The 17,837-nt window shown below is 40.5% G+C and overlaps 2 protein-coding genes across 6 annotated transcripts in view; one reads left to right on the top strand and one right to left on the bottom strand.

Moving 5' to 3' along the window:
- Positions 1–9,312, bottom strand: part of PPAT (phosphoribosyl pyrophosphate amidotransferase) — a 42,757-nt gene extending 33,445 nt beyond the window's left edge. The window contains exon 1 of the mRNA XM_007998624.3: positions 8,957–9,312. Coding sequence (XP_007996815.1) covers positions 8,957–9,084 — 128 coding nt within the window. The 5' untranslated portion in view covers positions 9,085–9,312. The remainder of the gene's footprint in view (positions 1–8,956) is intronic.
- The window catches only part of PAICS (phosphoribosylaminoimidazole carboxylase and phosphoribosylaminoimidazolesuccinocarboxamide synthase), a 51,151-nt gene that overhangs the window by 16,052 nt on the left and 17,262 nt on the right, over positions 1–17,837 (top strand). For all 5 annotated transcript variants that reach the window (XR_012093342.1, XM_037989409.2, XM_073017355.1 and 2 more), the window contains 4 exons: positions 2,869–2,934; positions 5,352–5,479; positions 9,895–9,961; positions 15,333–15,530. Coding sequence is in view for 4 of the 5 variants with exons in the window: in XM_037989409.2 (XP_037845337.2) it covers positions 2,869–2,934; positions 5,352–5,479; positions 9,895–9,961; positions 15,333–15,530 (459 nt within the window). In the remaining variant the exon portion in view is untranslated. The remainder of the gene's footprint in view (positions 1–2,868; positions 2,935–5,351; positions 5,480–9,894; positions 9,962–15,332; positions 15,531–17,837) is intronic.

The following is a 17,837-nucleotide window of genomic DNA, read 5'->3' as shown; positions in this document are numbered from 1 at the left end:
CTCTATCTCGAAAAAAAAAAAAAAAAAAAAGGAAATCCCATATCCATTAGTAGTTTAACTGCTTGACCACACCTCTGTAACCCCTGGCAACCACTAACCTACTTTTTGTTTCTATGGATTTGCCTGTTCTGGACATCAGTGGTACCCTCCAATATACATTTTTGTGTCTGGTTTCTTTTGTTTCATGGTTCATCCATGTTGTAGCATATATCAGTATTCCTTTTAATGGCTGAATAATATTCCAATTTACGGATATACCATATTTTGTTTTCCCATCCATCACTTGACAGATATTTGGGTCACTGCCATTTTCTGGCTCCTATGAACACTGTTGCTATGAATATCCTGGTACAATTTTTTTCCCATTTTGGTAAAGTATACATAAAATTTACCATTATACCCATAAGTACATTCACGTTGTTGCACAAACATCACCATTCTCCATCTCCTGAACTTTTTCATCATTCAAAACTGAAACTTCTGTAGCCATTAAACAATAACTCCTCCATCCCAACTCTTCTTAGCCTCTGGTGACCACTATTCTCCTTTCCATCTTTGTGAATTTGACTATTCTAGGTACCTCATGTAAGTGGAATCATACAATATTCGTCCATTTGTGCCTGGCTTATTTCACTTATAATATCTTCAGGGCTCCTCCATGTTGTAGCATTTATCAGAATTTCCTTCATTTTAATATTGCATTGTATGGATACACCATTTTGTTCATTAATCCATCGATGGTCATCTGGGTTGTTTCTGCCTTTTGGCTATTATCAATTAACACTGCTATGAATGTGGATGCATAAATATCTGCTTGAGTCCCTGCTTTCAATTCTTTTGGGTATATACCCAGAAGTGAAATTGCTGATCATATGGTAATTTATCCTTAATTTTTTTAGGACCTGCCATACTGTTTTTCCACAGTAGATACATGTTTTTATGTGAACATGTTTTCAATTCTTCTGGATTTATACGTAGGAGTGGAATTGCTTGGTCATAAGGCATACGCTGAAAGTTTGAGGAACTACCTGTTTCCCACCATGACTTCATCATTTTACATTTCTATCACCATCTTTTAAAAATTATATCCAACAAGAGTGATTTAAACACATTTTCAAATTTCCATGAGGCACTAGGCCTGGTGGTGTGCACCTGTAGTCCCAGCTAATTGGGAGGCTGAGGCAGGAGGATCACTTAAGCCCAGGAGGTCGACAGCAGCCTCAGCAACATAGTGAGAGCCTGTCTCTTAAAAAAAAAAAAAAAAAAAAAAAAAAAAAAAAAAATTCATAAGGCTGAAAAAGGATTCAGGATTAAAACCTAAGAGAATTGAAGATGAGAAGAACTCACTGTTGGAAAGCACCGTGGAGTACGCCCTCCCCCTGCCACCCCCCGCTACACATCACTACCCCAAAATAACACTGGGTCCACTGCAGGGTCTAAATTGGTAAATTTTAAACGTCATTTTGATATATACGAAGTCTAATAGAGAATATCTCTATTGTGTATTACCTAAAATGCTTCCACATACTTGAGTTGGTAGAGAACATGGTAGAGAAAGAAGGAAAATGTCAATGCCCACTTCTCACTAAAATAAATTAACATTGGGAATTTCCATATTCATAAATATCCAATGAAGATCACCTATGATGAAAAGCAGCTAAATTATTCTCACTAATAATGGAGAACAGTCTGTCTTATAATTTTTAGAATATACTGTTTGAATATGGACACAAAATTTCTTTTGACTCATATTGAAGTTATAATTGTATTCTTGGTGCTTTATGCCATCACAGTTGCTTTAAGTGAATGATAATCAAATACAAGACTTATCTATGTTTGAATAATTATAAATCATGTTGATTTGTAGGTAATCCTTTAGAAGATGCTAAAAGTCATTTACAGATTGTAACAGTGAGTGACACAGAGGCTGAAATACTGGTGTGACAGTGAGGTCAGAGCATTGATACAAATATGGTCTGATGAAAAAATTAAGCAAATGCTTGAAGGGGTCACAAGAAACAAGAAAATATTTGAGAAAATTGTCAGAAGACTAATGCAATTTGGGATAGACAGAGACTGGAAACAATGTCATACCAAATACAAAAAGTTAAAATATGAATATAGCATTTCACAAAGAAAAAATGGCAACCCTCCAAGAAAAATGAGATTTTTTTTTTTTTTCGAGACGGAGTCTTGCTCTATCGCCCAGGCTGGAGTTCAGTGGCGCAATCTCGGCTCACTGCAAGCTCCGCCCTCGGGTTCATGCCATTCTCCTGCCTCAGCCTCCCAAGTAGCTGGGACTACAGGCGCCCGCCACCTCACTAGGCTAGTTTTTTTGTATTTTTAGTAGAGACAGGGTTTCACCGTGTTAGCCAGGATGGTCTTGATCTCCTGACCTCGTGATCCACCCGTCTGGGCCTCCCAAAGTGCTGGGGAATTACAGGCGTGAGCCACCGCGCCTGGCCAGAAAAATGATTTTATGAAGAGGTTGACTGCATCCTAAAAAAACCAACTCTCAGAACTGCCAAATGGAAACATGGTAATCTTCGAATTGACATTACCAAAAAAAAAAAAAAAATTCTAGACATTCTTCTTTGCACTTTCATTCAGCAAGAGAAAAACTCTAAAAATAAAATCCTAACACTATCGTATACTCAAATGACCCTTTAAAATCATTAGAAATAGGTACCTAATTTAAGCCAAGAGTTTCAACTTTTTTCTAAAACTTATACCAAAATATTCCTAATTCTTAACTCATTATTTGTCCAACTGCTTAAGTGTTCTTCTTTTAGTATACTTGAATACTTGAAAACTAATGTGTTTCAAATGATGTCATATAATGATTTTTTTCCTGTGTTTTTATTTAAGAATTATTTGAAGGTCATAACAAAAGCCAAGGAACTTTGAGCTTCAAGAGAAAAGCACATGAAGATGGTAAGAGCCAGAGAAATGCCAAATTCTTCCACACAGTGAAAAAACTTGTTGCTTTTTCCTGATAACAGAGATATTTATTCCTGTCCTTGATAAATTAGACTAAACATATTGTTTATGAACTGTATTAGAGCAGAGAATGCTGAGAAATAATTTCTTTCATAGCTCATTGAGTGAAAGTTTCTGCAGGAGCTAGATTTTATTTTTTAAAAGAAGAAGAAAGAAAAAAGAGTGAGAGTAACACCATAAGTAAACAAAAACTTGCCCGGAGTTAGATAACTATTTGGTTATCATGGTCCTTTAAATTGTACTTTACAGTGATTGTTACAATTATTGTTATCAGATGTAAAAAGAAAAAAATCCACAGTTCTTCAAAGGTAGTCAATAATCAATACAACATTTTAATAACTCTGAAAGTCAGTCAAACTCAGAAGCCAACCTAATAATGGGAGCTGTAATTCCAAAATGACCCACCACAGATATCAGAAAAGAAAATATAATGCAATATAGCATGCAGAAGAAAATGCACACAAGACTAATAAGAAAACCTGAGTTCCAGTCTCTCTTTGACCCTAATTCCTCAACACAGAGCAAATCACTGCATCTCTCTGGATCTCTAAAATAATCCAGCTTTAATGTCTTATAGATTTATGATTTATGAAATTGTTTTTTAGTTAACACAAAAAATTGAAGAGTAAAACAAAATTTTACAAAGTAAACACACCAAACCCACCATTCAGGACATAAAACTAGCACCTTAAAAGCCTCCCAGTCATTAATCATCCTCCAGCCCCCATAAACATTATCATTATTCTCACTTCTATCACCATAGACTAGTTTGGGATTTATACTACATGTACTTTTCTTTCATTCAACATTGTTTGTGAGATTCACCCATGATTTTACTCATAACAGTAATCTGTTATTTTTTATTGCTGTAGAACAGTCCATTATAAAAATATACAAGCCAGCCAGGTGCAGTGGCTCAGGTCTATAATCCCAGCACTTTGGGAGGCCAAGGCAAGAGGATCACTTGAACCCAGGAGTTCAAGACCAGTCTGGGCAATATAGTGAAACCCTCATCTCGATATTTAATAAATAAATAAACGTACACCCCATTACTTTTTCAAATCTATCTCACTGTTGGACATTTCAGTTGTTTCCAGATTGGGGCTTTTATGAAAAATTGCATGTCTCTCAATGGACATATGTATGCATTTCTGTTGAGTATATACCCAGAAGAGAAAGGCAGGGTCATAGGGCGTAGGTCATAGGGCATGCATATATCCAAGCACTGTTCTAAGCACTTTACATATACTTAACATATTTAGTCCCAATCACAATCCTATAAGGTAGATACTATCATTATACCCAATTTATAGATGAGGAAATGGAGGCATAGAGAAGTCTAAGCTCTTGAACCAATGAAGTCTCTCTGCCAGGGCAGGGACCACATCTGCCCTGTATGGTAAAGTATTCCCAGTGTCTACCACAGTGCCTTAGTAATGTACTTAGATGTACATTATTCCTATTTTTTGAGCTCCTGCTCAACAAATACATTTTGAATAAAGTATTAGCAAATAGCAAGAATTCCTCTTCCCCTTATAACCTTTTATCTCAAGTGAACTGAAAAGTGTACTTTTCCAAGTCTGGATATATATGCAAGTCAGATAAAATGCTTGTGCGGTTAACCCTTAGCAGTTTCTCCTTTCAGGTTAAACGGCTAAGGGTTAACCGCACAAGAGTATCATTCTGAACCCACTGAATTTGAGCATTAGACCTTACAGTATGTAAGTCTAAGCCAACAGATGAGGAAACAGACTCAGAAGTTAGGAGACTTGCCCAAGATTAAACTGGTGTTACTGGAAAACCTGGAGCTAGATTTCAGATTGTATGTTAAGGAGCTCTTCCCAATATTGACCAGAATGACCAAGCAGTGGTACTTGGAGACTTTTGGGGGCAGGTAAATTCTGCTTCAGACTAATGCAAAAAGCTAAGTTTTAAAAAAACAATAGTTATAAATGGAAGAATTGAAAACACTTATTTTAAATCAAGAATCACTGAATTATAAAATAATTAAAATCAAAGACTGGAACTATTTGCAAGGACACTTAAGTCACTTCCTCAAACCAAAATTTACTTGACCTAGATAAAGGTTACAGATTAAGGGAGTATAAAAGTTAAACACTATAGAAATGTTACATATTTGGTCATTTTCAGTCAAATATGAAAATCAAAATTAAGATATTCCCTGCCTTAATTTGGCAGCCCAAAGTAAGTTCTCTGACAAGCAAATTCTGTGTTCTCCACAAAACTAAATGAAGATTAACTGGGAACTAGATCCATAGAAGTTTGACTGAGTGCATCTCTCATTCTCACAAGTGCCTTTCTAGTGGTAATGTTCTGTACTCTGTTTGCAGAACCAGTGTCTAAATCTCTTAAGAAAAGTGCTCCTGAGATCATTACAAATCAGTTTCCTCAAAGCATAATAACAGAACCAAAAGATTCTACAGAATGTTTCTGCAGACAGGAAACCCAACTTCATCAGGTAAATCTTACAAATTTTTAGAAGTAGTACGAAAATGTTTGTCATTGTAAGGTTCAATTCCTAACCTGGAGAATTGATAATTCACTGAAGGGAAGGGCATGGTTATCTCCTAACTAATCAAGAAAAGGCTAACTAGCTGATTCATGGGATAAATCTACAGATGTTTACTAATTCCTTTTATGAAATCTTCAAATATGTCCAGGCCATTCTAGTCTCCATAAAATGTGACTGTGTTTTAAAGATGAGAATGTTTATTCTAAGAAGCGGTGTCTGGTTTGTTCAGAACTCTGTAAGCTACTGAAATGATGTTTTCAGGACCAAACCAGCATTTGGTGATTATATGAATCAGGCATGAACATACCCATACACATGCATGCACAGTTTACAGCTAAGAGGACATTTGAAAATTCCCCTACAGAAAGCAGAGCTACGGAATAAGTCTGAAGATAGCGAGCACTACTAAAAAGTGGGGGAGTACATCTGGATGAACCCATCTGGGTTAAATATCCAGTGCATGACTGACTTAACTAATTGATACTCTATTTATTTTTATATGAAATGGGTAATATACCTTCCAGGTATTCTGTTAACCCCAGGACTAAATGTTTCCGATTAGATTATGCACAAGACAAGAAACTGAACCAAATACAAAGCAAAAGTTACAGAAATCTCACCTTCTAGATTCCATCTTCTTAAAGATAAGGTTGGCCAGGCATGGTGGCTCACACCTGTAATCTCAGCACTTTGGGAGGCCGAGGCGGGTGGATCACTTGAGGCCAGGAGTTCGAGACCAGCCTGGTCAATATGGTGAAACCCCATCTCTGCTAAAAATAGAAAAATTAGCTGAGTGCAGTGGCGGGCACCTGTAATCCCAGCTACTCCGGAGGCTGAGGTACGAGAATCGCTTGAACTTGAGAAATGGAGGTTGCAGTGAGCCCAGAACACACCACTGCACTCCAGCCTAGGTGACAGAGTGAGACTCTGTCTCATAAAAAAAACAAAAAACAAAAAACAAGAAGATAATGTATAAGAAATAAATTCCTTCATCAAAAAGGAAAAAAACCCAATCAAACCTTTTTGCAGTTGTTTTAAAACCAGTGAGTGAATGAGGGTGAGAAAGTAAAAACAGAGCTTTCTGCAACAGACCACCACCTCTCAGGGTACAGTATATACATACAAAAAACTAACTAAACTAAAAAAAAAAAGTTAGGTCTTAGTTTTATTCTGGCCCTTATCTATCAGTTTAGAGCAGCAGATAATTGTATTTCCAAGACATAAGGCGGTGTCACTGTTCTTCCAGTCAGAATCAGTCCTCCCAAAGGATGAGCACTATAGCTCATACAAAATTTTAAATTGATTATGGGTGAGAACCAGCCCTCTTTGTGCACCTTAATGATTCTATGCCTACACAAGAGAAATTTTAAATTGTTTTTCAGTAATACACTTGGTCCTCAAAACCACATAATCACATAATTATTGCCCTTATCTGGTATTATTTAATCTTATAATTCTTTTACAGAAAAGCAACTATAGAAAACAGATATATGTAACCAGGAATCAAATTGTATTCATTTAAAAAAAAAAAAACAAAAAAACCCAAAAACACAAAAACCCATAACCATGAATACCAAGTATTTTCCTAAAATGGGTACTAAAACTCCAACTAGTGCTAATATGTAAGTTTTAAAAAAAAAAGTCTCTTTTTCTTCAGGCACACACTTAAAGGGAAGGAGAAAGGGGAATGAAAATTTCTTGGATAACTTTGGCAAAAAAGTAAATATAGTGAAGAACAGTTCATATATATTTTCTACAGACCACCAGGCAACCCTAAAGACCTCTAGATTCTCCCCCACCCCCATGACAGAGTATCCAAAATAACTTCTTTTTTTTTGAGACGGAGTCTCGCTCTGTCGCCCAGGCTGGAGTGCAGTGGTGTGAGCTTGGCTCTCTGGAACCTCCATCTCCCGGGTTCAAGCGATTCTCCTGCGCCCAGCTAATTTTTGTATTTTTAGTAAAGACGGGGTTTCACCATGTTGGCCAGGATGGTCTTGATCTCTTGACCTCGTGATCTGCTCACCTCAGCCTCCCAAAGTGCTGGGATTACAGGCTTGAGCCACCGCGCCCGGCCATAACTTCTAAGAATGTTACAAACTAATGTGGCTCACAACTACCACATAATCAAGAGTTTACTTTCTCCTTGGATTATATAACTAATTTTCTCAATAATTTTTTTTTAAACAAGAAATCTATTATGGTCAACCCACAATTATCCAAGACTGGAGTTATGCAAGTTAAAAATATTCCTTTTGATGCTTCCCACATTCTCAGCTCTTAGTAAACAAGGAATACACAAAATGTGAAACTGAAATTCAAGTATTTGGGACAATGAAAACAGCAAAAAGTACTTCTAGTTTAAGTTTGGTTGAGGGAAAGCTAATCATTTGGAATGCGTTTATACATGTTGCACCCATTTTGCTGTTAAGTGTTATTGCCAAGTTCCTTAACTGTAGTAGAAGTTGTTACTACTGTATTGCCTTATGGAAACTGTAATACTTTCAGTGAGAATATCAAACCTAGGTTTGTTTTTCTAAACCTAGTGTAATAATTTATATCAACTTCCAGTTAAGTCAGGTAGTAAGAAAAGGAAAGATCACCGAAGTAATTTTTTTTTTTAACTCGAAGGGATCTCTCAATTTTTCAAAATCAAGTGTATGGATCTTGGCATAGAGACAATACTCCCCTGTCCCCCTTTTGAAGAAGGGAGTTAATTTTTGTCATATTACCAAGGTTTTCATTCATTCCAAGACGTCTACCAACGAATCTTTTCCAGATGCATTATTCCCTATGGTTGGTTTATTTTCACTTAATTTATATGAGATCTACTACCGGTAGTTATTCTCAACATCAACTAGTCATCTTTCCCTGGGTCTGAAGTCTAGGATCCTCAAGTTCTCAGAGCGATAACTACTTTCAAATCCATAATCTGCTCAATAGCTCTGCCCTTGCAAACAAAAGCTTGTGGTGGTTGGAGGCCCCGCGCGAAAACCTTTAGGTGTTCAAGGACCTGGACTGGCCGCCACGCCACACTAGCCTATTTACAGGAGCAGCCACAGGCTCGGGGATACTAGAACCCGCATGCAGTCGGGGAGGAGCCCTGACCCAGCTAGACCAAGCAAACCGGCGCTTTCCAAGCTGGCCAGCCTCTGGAGGGGTGCACAGACCGGGGGGCGGGGAAGCAGAAAGCCCCTAAAGGGCATGAGTGGCTGGGAGGGTGGGCAGGACAGGCTAAAGTTCATGGAAGCGAGGTGCCCCTCGTGCACGCCTAGGCAACCCGGTCGATGCCACAGGCAGGTACCGGTTCAGGTCGGAGAGGTCGGTCCTCCGAGCCCTCGGGCGCTCATGAGAACGCCTACTGAAGCGGCTCCGAGAGATGGAAACGCACGCCTCCGCCACCGCCACCCCCACCCTGTTGCTTACCGGTGCTGCAGCCCCACGAGTCCCAGAGTGATCACATGCGGCACATCCAGCTGCGTGGGCCACTCTCCTGAGGCGATGCACCCGAACACGCCACATTCCTCTCGGATCCCCAACTCCTCCAGCTCCATGTCGCCGCCGAAAGCACGTGGAGGGACCTGCCGCTGCGGCCAAGGTGTAAGCACCAACCAGCCGCCAGCTCGGCCCGTGGAGCTCAGAAGCTCGCGCTCGCCGCAGGCGCTTCCTTCCCGAGGCTGGCCCCAACTACTGCGGCGGCGCGCGCTGTCCCTGGGTGGCGTGGCCAGCTCGGCCCTGCTCCGCCCCCTCCGAGCCCACCAACAAGCGAGGGCGGAGGGGCGGTCTCGCGGCTGAGGGGAGGGGTCACGGATGCTGTAGGGTGGAGCTAGTCTTCCCCTAAGAGCTCTCTGGAAAGCTGTATTTGCTGCACGTGGAAATCTCCGTTATTTGCCAGCACCCAACACTAACGTAATGGGAATAACGGACTTAACGTCATTTCTCTTTCAGAGCATTTAGCCTTCATATTCCCTTCCCTACATGCTTCCCCCCAGGCCGTCACGACTTGGTATGCTCCAATCTCTGAGCCGCTCCCGCTGCGGAGAAGGGGCCGGGGTATGCGAGCTTCCGCAGAGTAGGGAGGGGCTGCCAGTGCGCGCCACTTTTCGCCTGTCCCGGCACTGCGCCAGCGCGGGGCGGCCCGGAGGCGGGGTCGCATCGCTGCGCCTGCGCGGCGGGAAGCCAACGGGAAGATGTTTTGTCCCAGATCCACGTTTCGGTCTCCGCCAATACCCCTCCGGGTTAGGCCGGTGTCTAGTAGCTTAAAAAGAGTGGCTCTGGGTCGCGCGGCCCCGCCAGGGGGCGTGTCTGTGGGCCGCGCCTCCTTCCCCGCCCAGCGAAGCTCTCTGACCACCCCTCTTTTCTAGAGTTCTGCCTTGCTTCCCGGCGCGGTCGCAGTCTTCAGCCCACTCAGGATAATGGCGACAGCTGAGGGTGAGTAGCAGGGTTCTGGGTCCTTAGCGGTCTTCCTGACCCCCAGGCCGTGAGCTCGCTGTGAGCTCGCGGCCACGGGCGGGCTGCGAAGCTCTGCCCGGCCTCCCTGCAGCCGCGCCTCTAGGCCGCGGTGCGGGCGCACACGTGGCCCAGGCGCTCCCGGGCCTCCCCGAACTTTACTGCCTCCGGGATGGGGAGAAGGAGCAAAGTAGAGGAGAACGAGAAATGACAAAGGGGTGGAAAGGCGCCTGGAAGCATTATTTAAAATCAATAGCTGTTGCAAAATACAAGCAAATCAGTGTTGATTCGTCAAAACCTGAGTCTTGCTTTGTCCGTTAGGTTAATGACCTTTCTAAGATTAATAATCGAAACTTTTGAAAAACCTGTCTAGAGGCTGGACCTCACGCCTGGAATCCCAGCACTTTGGGAGTCCGAGGCGGGCGGATCACCTGAGGTCAGGAGTACCAGACCAGCCCGGCCAACATGGCGAAACCCCGTCTCTCACTAGAAATACAAAAAAGTAGCCGGACGTGGTGGCGCGTGCCTGTAATCCCAGCTACTCTGGAGGCTGAGGTAGGAGAATCGCTAGAACCCGGAGGCGGAGGTTCCAGTGAGCCGAGATCGCGCTACTGCACTCCAGCCTGGGCGACAAAGCGAGACTCCGTCTCAAAAAAAAAGAACCTCTCTAGGGTGTGTGTGTGTGTGTAAGTAGTCTTTGATGCAATGGTGTGTGTGTGTGTTTAGTCTTTGATGCCATGGATGTGTGTGTGTGTGCACGCGCGCGTGTTGAAGTAGTCTTTGATGCCACGGCAGCTTGGGGGGGGTGTGTGTGTGTGCGCGTGTTCAAGCAGTCTTTGATGTCATGGGTGTGTATGTGTGTGCGCGCGCACGCGCGCGCGTGTTGAAGTTGTCTGAGTCCCTGATGGCTGGGGAGGGGGGTGTTTTTAAGTCGTCTTTGATGCCATGATGGCGTGCATCCGTGTGTGTGTGTGTGTGTGTGTGTGTGTGTGTGTTCAAGTAGTCTTTGATGCCATGATGGCTTTGAAGAACTCCAAAACCTTTAGGCAAAAAAGTTACACTATCAGGAAAGATTGTTCTTGCTATTTATGCTGGAAAAAAAACGTTGGTTTATTCCACACATCCAGTTGCTATATGTATAGTGAGCCAAATTGCTTTTCTTGGCTGTTGGGTACATTCTTTTCCACATAGAAAGTAACTGTATTTAGATTTTAAAAAGATGTAGACTCAGGCCAGGCGCTGTGGCTCACGCCTGTAATCCCAGCATTTTGGGAGGCCGAGGCGGGCGGATCACGAGGTCAGGAGATCGAGACCATCCTGGCCAACATGGTGAAGCCTCGGCTCTACTAAAAATACAAAAATTAGCTGGACGTGGTGGCGTATGCCTGTAATCCTAGCTACTCGGGAGGCTGAGGCAGGAGAATCACTTACTTGAACAGGGGAGTCAGAGGTTGCAGTGAGCCAGGATCCCGCCGCTGCACGCCAGCCTGGCGACAGAAAGAGACTCCATCTCAAAACAAAACAAAACCACAACAACAACAAAAAAAACTGTAGACTCAGCAAAAAAGATTCAGATGATATGGAGTATCAACTCCCTAAACTCAAGGCAAGGACCAGAATTTTTCTTGAAATCATGGTACCTGTACCTCTAAACTGGCAAATCTCTAAAATCTTTGCTCTTCCACTTCTTTCCATTTGTGTACCGTTGGCAGGTTGATTTTTCTTAAATGTCACTTTTATGATCTCTAAAAGGCAAAGTGTTACAATGACATCTCTAGAGATGTTAAATCCAGTCTGTCCAGTCTGAAATTCCTTTTCATTCAAATCCTGAATACTGCTATCCTTTCTACCTCTTCAGCCTTAACTTTGACTTTTCTCTCCTGTGAATCCTTAGCTATGTTCCAGTCAGGTTAAATCACCAAAGTTTGTTTTTCATTATATACATTTTATTTATATTATTTTTCCCAGAACATTGCTGGCTAATAGAAATATAATGTAAATTTGTCTTCTATGAGCCACATTTTAAAAACTAAAATAATAAAAAAACTGATGCAATGTGTTTTTATATATATATATTTTATATATATATATATATATATATATATATATATATATATATATATTTTTTTTTGAGATGGAGTCTCGCTCTGTGTGGCCCAGGCTGGAGTACAGTGGCAAGATCTCAGCTCACTGCACCCTCCACTTCCCAGGTTCAAGTGATTCTCCTGCCTTGGCCCCCCAAGTAGCTGGAATTACAGGCACGGTCCACCACACCTGGCCAATTTTTTTTTTTTAATTTATTTTTTAGTAGAGACAGGGTTTTGCCATGTTGGCTAGGCTGGTCTCAAACTCCTGACCTCAAGTGATCCGCCTTTCTTGGCCTCCCAAAGTGCTGGAATACAGGCGTGAGCCCATTTTAATATATTTTATTTAGCTCTATATACACAAAATACATTTCAACATGGAGGCAAGATGAAAAATTGTTTAGATATTTTGCAATTTTTTATAACAAATGCAGTGTATATTTTAACAAATCACATCTCAACTTGTAATAGCTACATTTCTAGTGGCTGCCTTATTGGACAGCAGAGTCCTAGAATTTTCTTACCCTTTGTGTAAATTCTGTGCTTTCCCAGACTCTTAAATTTCAATTCCATGAATCATTCTTCAGTCCTCATCAATCTTTTCTGAATTCATCTGCAAATTTATAGCAATCATTTTGGCACTTGTGTATGTCACATATCGTTGTTTCTTGTGTTGTTTCTACCCATTAATTGAAATGCCTTCCCTATTTAATGGCTAGGTAATACAGATTCAACTAAATTAAGGCGAGGGGCATTAGATACAAACTTTGCCCAGGCTTACTGCATATTAATACACATAAATGTTAATTTCTTTATCTGATCTGGGCATTGTGTTTTTTGTTTTTTGTTTTTTTGTTTTTTTTCTTGAGACAGTCTCCCTCTGTTGCCTAGGCTGGAGTGCAGTGGCGCCATCTCAGCTCACTGCAACCTCCACCTCTCAGGTTCAAGGATTCTCCTGCCTCAGCCTCCCGAGTAGCAAGGATTACAGGTGCACACCACCACATCCAGCTAATTTTTGTATTTTTAGTAGAGACGGGGTTTACCATGTTGGTCAGCCTAGTCTTGAACTCCTGACCTCAAGTGATCCGCCCACCTCGGCCTCCCGAAGTGCTGGGATTACAGGCATGAGCCACTGTGTCCAGCCCACTGTTCTTTACTCTTCCATCTCTTATCCTCCATGCTGAATTCTCAAAGCTACTATCTTAAATATCTTGCATCTTTGCCCACTACTCTTTCCTTAGACCAAGACATTTCTTCCCCCCCCCCCTTTTTTTTTTTTGGAGACAGGGTCTCACTCTATCACCCAGGCTTGAGTGAAATAGCACAAATCTTGGCCCACTGCAGCCTCGACCTCCCCAAGTAGCTGGGACTACAGGCACATACCACCATGCTGGGCTAATTTTTGTTTTTTTGGTAGAGATGAGGTTTTGCCGTGTTGCCCAGGCTGGTCTTGAACTCCTGAGCTAAAGCAATCTGCCTGCCTGGGCTTTCTAAAGTGCTGAGATTACAGATGTGAACCACTGCACCTGGCCAGATGTTTCTTGTTTGAGTTACTGCAACAGCATCCTAACTGGTCTCCCAAGCTCTAGTTTTTGTTCACTCACCCCTTCCTCCCTTCATTGTCCATACAGAAGCCATAATGATCTTTCCAAATACCGTTTTGCTTCATCACTTAAAATCCTTATAGCTCTTCTTGGGTTAAAGTCTAAACTCAATCAGCATGGCTTGTGAAACCAGAAGGATGTGTAGCAAAATGGAAGGGAAATTTTCCAGGCCTAGGAGAGAAGAGATTGTCAGAAGCCCTAGGAGGAAGGTTGTGTAAGAATTAAAGATGTTGGAGTTCTAGAGAGGAAATAGACAAATAAGAATTTGGAGCAGTAAGCCAGGACTGTATCTTAAAGGGACTTTTAAACCATGTTAATGAGTCTAGACATTACCTTAGGGAGAATAGGGATTCATCCTCTAGATTAGGTGCCCTACAATGGCAACTGTTAACTAAATTATAGCTACTTTGTTTAATAGTTATCTCCACTAGCTGGTGATGTGGCCCCTGTCCAACTCTTAAGTCTTGTCTCCTACCATTCTTTTCTACAACTTAGCTGCAGCCCCCACCCCTTCCCCTGCCCAACAGCAATGTACATATACCCAGACCTCCAGCTCCAACCAGACTGAAGTTCTGCAATCCACTTTGACCACCTTGTATTTATTCATCAACGCTACCTACCTCTTTCTCTCCTTTGGCTAAATTTTGATCATTCTTCAGATCTCAACCTGTCACTTTCTTGTAGACATCCTTTTCTAATGTTTAGACTAGTCCCATAGTCTGTATTTATTACATTCTGTTATTATGATGTCTTACTTAATATCAGCTCCCCTCAGACTCAGGTCTCTTGAGAGCAGGAGTTATTATTTACTGGTATATCCCTTGGCACATGGATACATTAGGAAAATGTTGATACTGAGAGTGTTCTGGGAGCATGAGGGCTGATTTCTCTCTTTGGAAATTTTAAGTTCCTAAACATCTATTATCTTTACTCTTTCTCTAAATCATCCTTTTGTGTACTTCTTAGGTCTTGTGACCAGCATCAAAATTGGATTCCTTTGTGCTCACTTCCTCACAATTTCTTACAACTGTTAGTGAAGAGAAAGGATTAATGGGGACAGGGACAGGATTAAGAAATAGAGAGGGATGCTTCCAAATGTGCTAACTTCAGTGGGATGTCATGCCTCCTCTTGAATATTAACTTGAAATCAAGAAACCCATCTGGCTGAATGTTCCCATTTTGCCTGCAAAAAAGCAAATATCAGCAAAAATCGCATGTTTTTTCCTGCAAGCTAGTTTAGATACTATATTGTGAGTGTGTCTGTGAAAATACTAGTATAGTTACGTTACTTTAAATGTGTCTTAATTAATTTTAATTCTAGTTCAGTTCTGCCGTGAGAGGCAGGTTAATAACGGAAAGAGCACAGGATTTGATGTCAGAGGAGTTAGGATTTTATCTACCTCTTATATTTCCTAACTGCATGACCCTCAACCCTTTTGATTTCTGTTATTTATGTAATTAAAATTCTTCAAAAAATTGTGTGTATCAAATGTGATGATACAACAAATACATTGTAGAGTATATGGTTTTATACAGATGATTTAATTTTTATTAATATTCCTTAATCACTGTATATTTACAGATTCATTGTTCTAGGTGATTTAGTCTTCAGCATTCAGGAAATTTCTTTCTGAATTTTGATCTATTTCCATGTTATTTCCACAGTACTGAACATTGGTAAAAAATTGTATGAAGGTAAAACAAAAGAAGTCTACGAATTGTTAGACAGCCCAGGACAAGTCCTCCTGCAGTCCAAGGACCAGATTACAGCAGGAAATGCAGCCAGAAAGAATCACCTGGAAGGAAAAGCTGCAATCTCAAATAAAATCACAAGTTGTATTTTTCAGTTGTTACAGGAAGCAGGTAAGCAGCTCTCTTAAAGCTCTCTCTCACCTTCTCTGGTAAGCATGTTGATGTTTTTCAAGTGAAGTTGGCATTAAGATGAACAGCTTGTTTGCAGATGTTTCAAAAGCTAAGTGAATTTAAATCAAACCAAGAACTCTTAAACTTCACTCTTAACACCTTATTTGGTTTGGGATTATTAGTGTCATTGAATTAAAAGGAATCTTAACAAGTTTGCTGTAATCTTATATCTGGCACATGCACTCTCTATGCAGCTTACCTCTCCAAGGCCATCTTCACTTTAAGGAATTTGACTATGAAGGAAACCCATTTTAATGTTAAGCAGTTCTAACAGATGAACTGAAATTTACTCCCTGTAATTCTATACAAATGGTCTTTGTTCTGCCTCTGGGAGATAATACAGAATTTCAAATTCCTCTTCCACTTGAAAGCCCTGAAAAGTAGTTGAAGACAGCAACCAAACCTTCTCCTCCTGCCATTCCCCAAGTGAGAGATTTGAACTAAAACCCCAGAGCACACTCCTGTTCAAAAACTGATTGAAGGCTCTATTTTCAATAGAGAAATAGATTCAAAAGACCACATGAAGATCAGAACATTGTGTGGTGGGTATTTGAAGCAAAGGGAAGGAAATTAGGATAAAGGGGTTTTCTGGAGGGATTCAGTCAGTTGCTGGTTGGTCTGTAGTATATGAAATTTCAGCTAGGAAAAGACTTGAACTCTTTCCACACAGTGTAAATAGCCTCATTGCTTTGGATCATTCAACCTTTGAAGCCTTACCTATGAAATAAAAGCTTTTTCTTTCTCATGCTTGCCAGTTCTAATTTTCTAATTTAATAACTTTCCTTTTAATTCCAATATTCCCAGTTACCCTTTCATTTCTTAGAGTTTCTAGTAGCACTAATCTTTCTTAAATTCAAAAGAGGATTTAATGCTTTTGTTTTCAGTTAAGTTAGATGTAACTGCCTTGCACAAAATAACAAGGTAATGTAATTTAAATACATTGTCAGTGCATTTCTGGAGTAGTTTTGTCTCTTCCAAAGTATCCTATTTCACAATTTGGCTAATGTGAAAAAGATTTAATTGCAAACCTGAATTGTCATCTACATCATAAATCCCTCTATGCTGTGAAAGTAAGTATATTGCTATAAATTTAAAGGATCTTCCAGAGTTCCTAAGTCACAGAATCTAAGATTTTTATTTCAAGGTTTCTTGATTGGTAGCTTCCCAATGACTGAGAGCATCAAATTAATTTTAGGTTCCTTTTGCAATACAGATAAGTGTTCCATCTATTTATTTACTTTATTTATTTATTTATTTTGAATCAGAATCTTGCCTTGTTGCCCAGGCTGGAGTGCAGTGGCACAATCTTGGCTTACTGCAACCACCGTCTCCTGGGTTCAAGCGATTCTCATGCCTCAGCCTCCCAGGTAGCTGGGATTACAGTTATAGGTGCACGCCATCATACCCGGCTAATTTTTGTATTTTTAGTAGAGACAGGGTTTTGCCATGTTGGCCAGGCTGGTCTTGAACTGCTGGCCTTAGGTGATCCACCCGCCTTGGCCTCCCAAAGTGCTGGGATTACAGATGTGAGCCACTGTACTCGGCCTGTTCCATCGATTTTTTTTTTTTTTTTTTTTTTTTTTTTTTTTTTGCTTCCCAAGTTTTAACTCTCTCCATTCACTTAAACATTTTTTAAAGTGCTTAACTCTTTAAAATGTTAGCAGTCAGAAGATTATTTTCTGTGTACCCTTGGTAGTTTCACATAGCTACAGGATTATATTAAGTAATGGAAGATAAAGCCTGACTTTTTATTTGCTTATTTAGTGTATTTTCTGAGTGTATTTACACTCATCCCATTATCCATTTCCAGAACTTTATAACAAGTAGAGTGACTCAGTTGTGTTATGTTTGTCCAGGACTTTCTCTGTTTTAACTCTGAGAGTCTTGTGCTCAGGGGAACAGGGAGGGCTACCTAAATGAAATACTCCAATAATTATCTTTAAACTACTTTATTTGGCACTTAACATAGGTAAAACTTAATTGGTTCCCAGAAAATGTTGAAAGATATTTTCCAGGTTTTATGTCTAGTACTGTGAAACTAAGTAAACCTGAATTTTTTTAAATTTCTAAACAGACTAGTTTTAGGGTACATATTAGGAATTCCATTAAACCTTATGTAATTTTTACTTGCTTAGTCATATAAATGCCTCATCTAGTTGGCCATCAGTGGTCTATTTAAAACTGTTGTTTACAACCAGAGTTATGTTCCAAATTAAGGTAGAAAGTAGAGGGGAAAGAGCATCGGGA

Source organism: Chlorocebus sabaeus, chromosome 7 (genome assembly GCF_047675955.1).
Source record: "Chlorocebus sabaeus isolate Y175 chromosome 7, mChlSab1.0.hap1, whole genome shotgun sequence".
NCBI lineage: Eukaryota > Metazoa > Chordata > Mammalia > Primates > Cercopithecidae > Chlorocebus > Chlorocebus sabaeus.
Note: the sequence above shows the minus strand (reverse complement) of the source record. Positions and strands in the feature narration are given on the sequence as shown.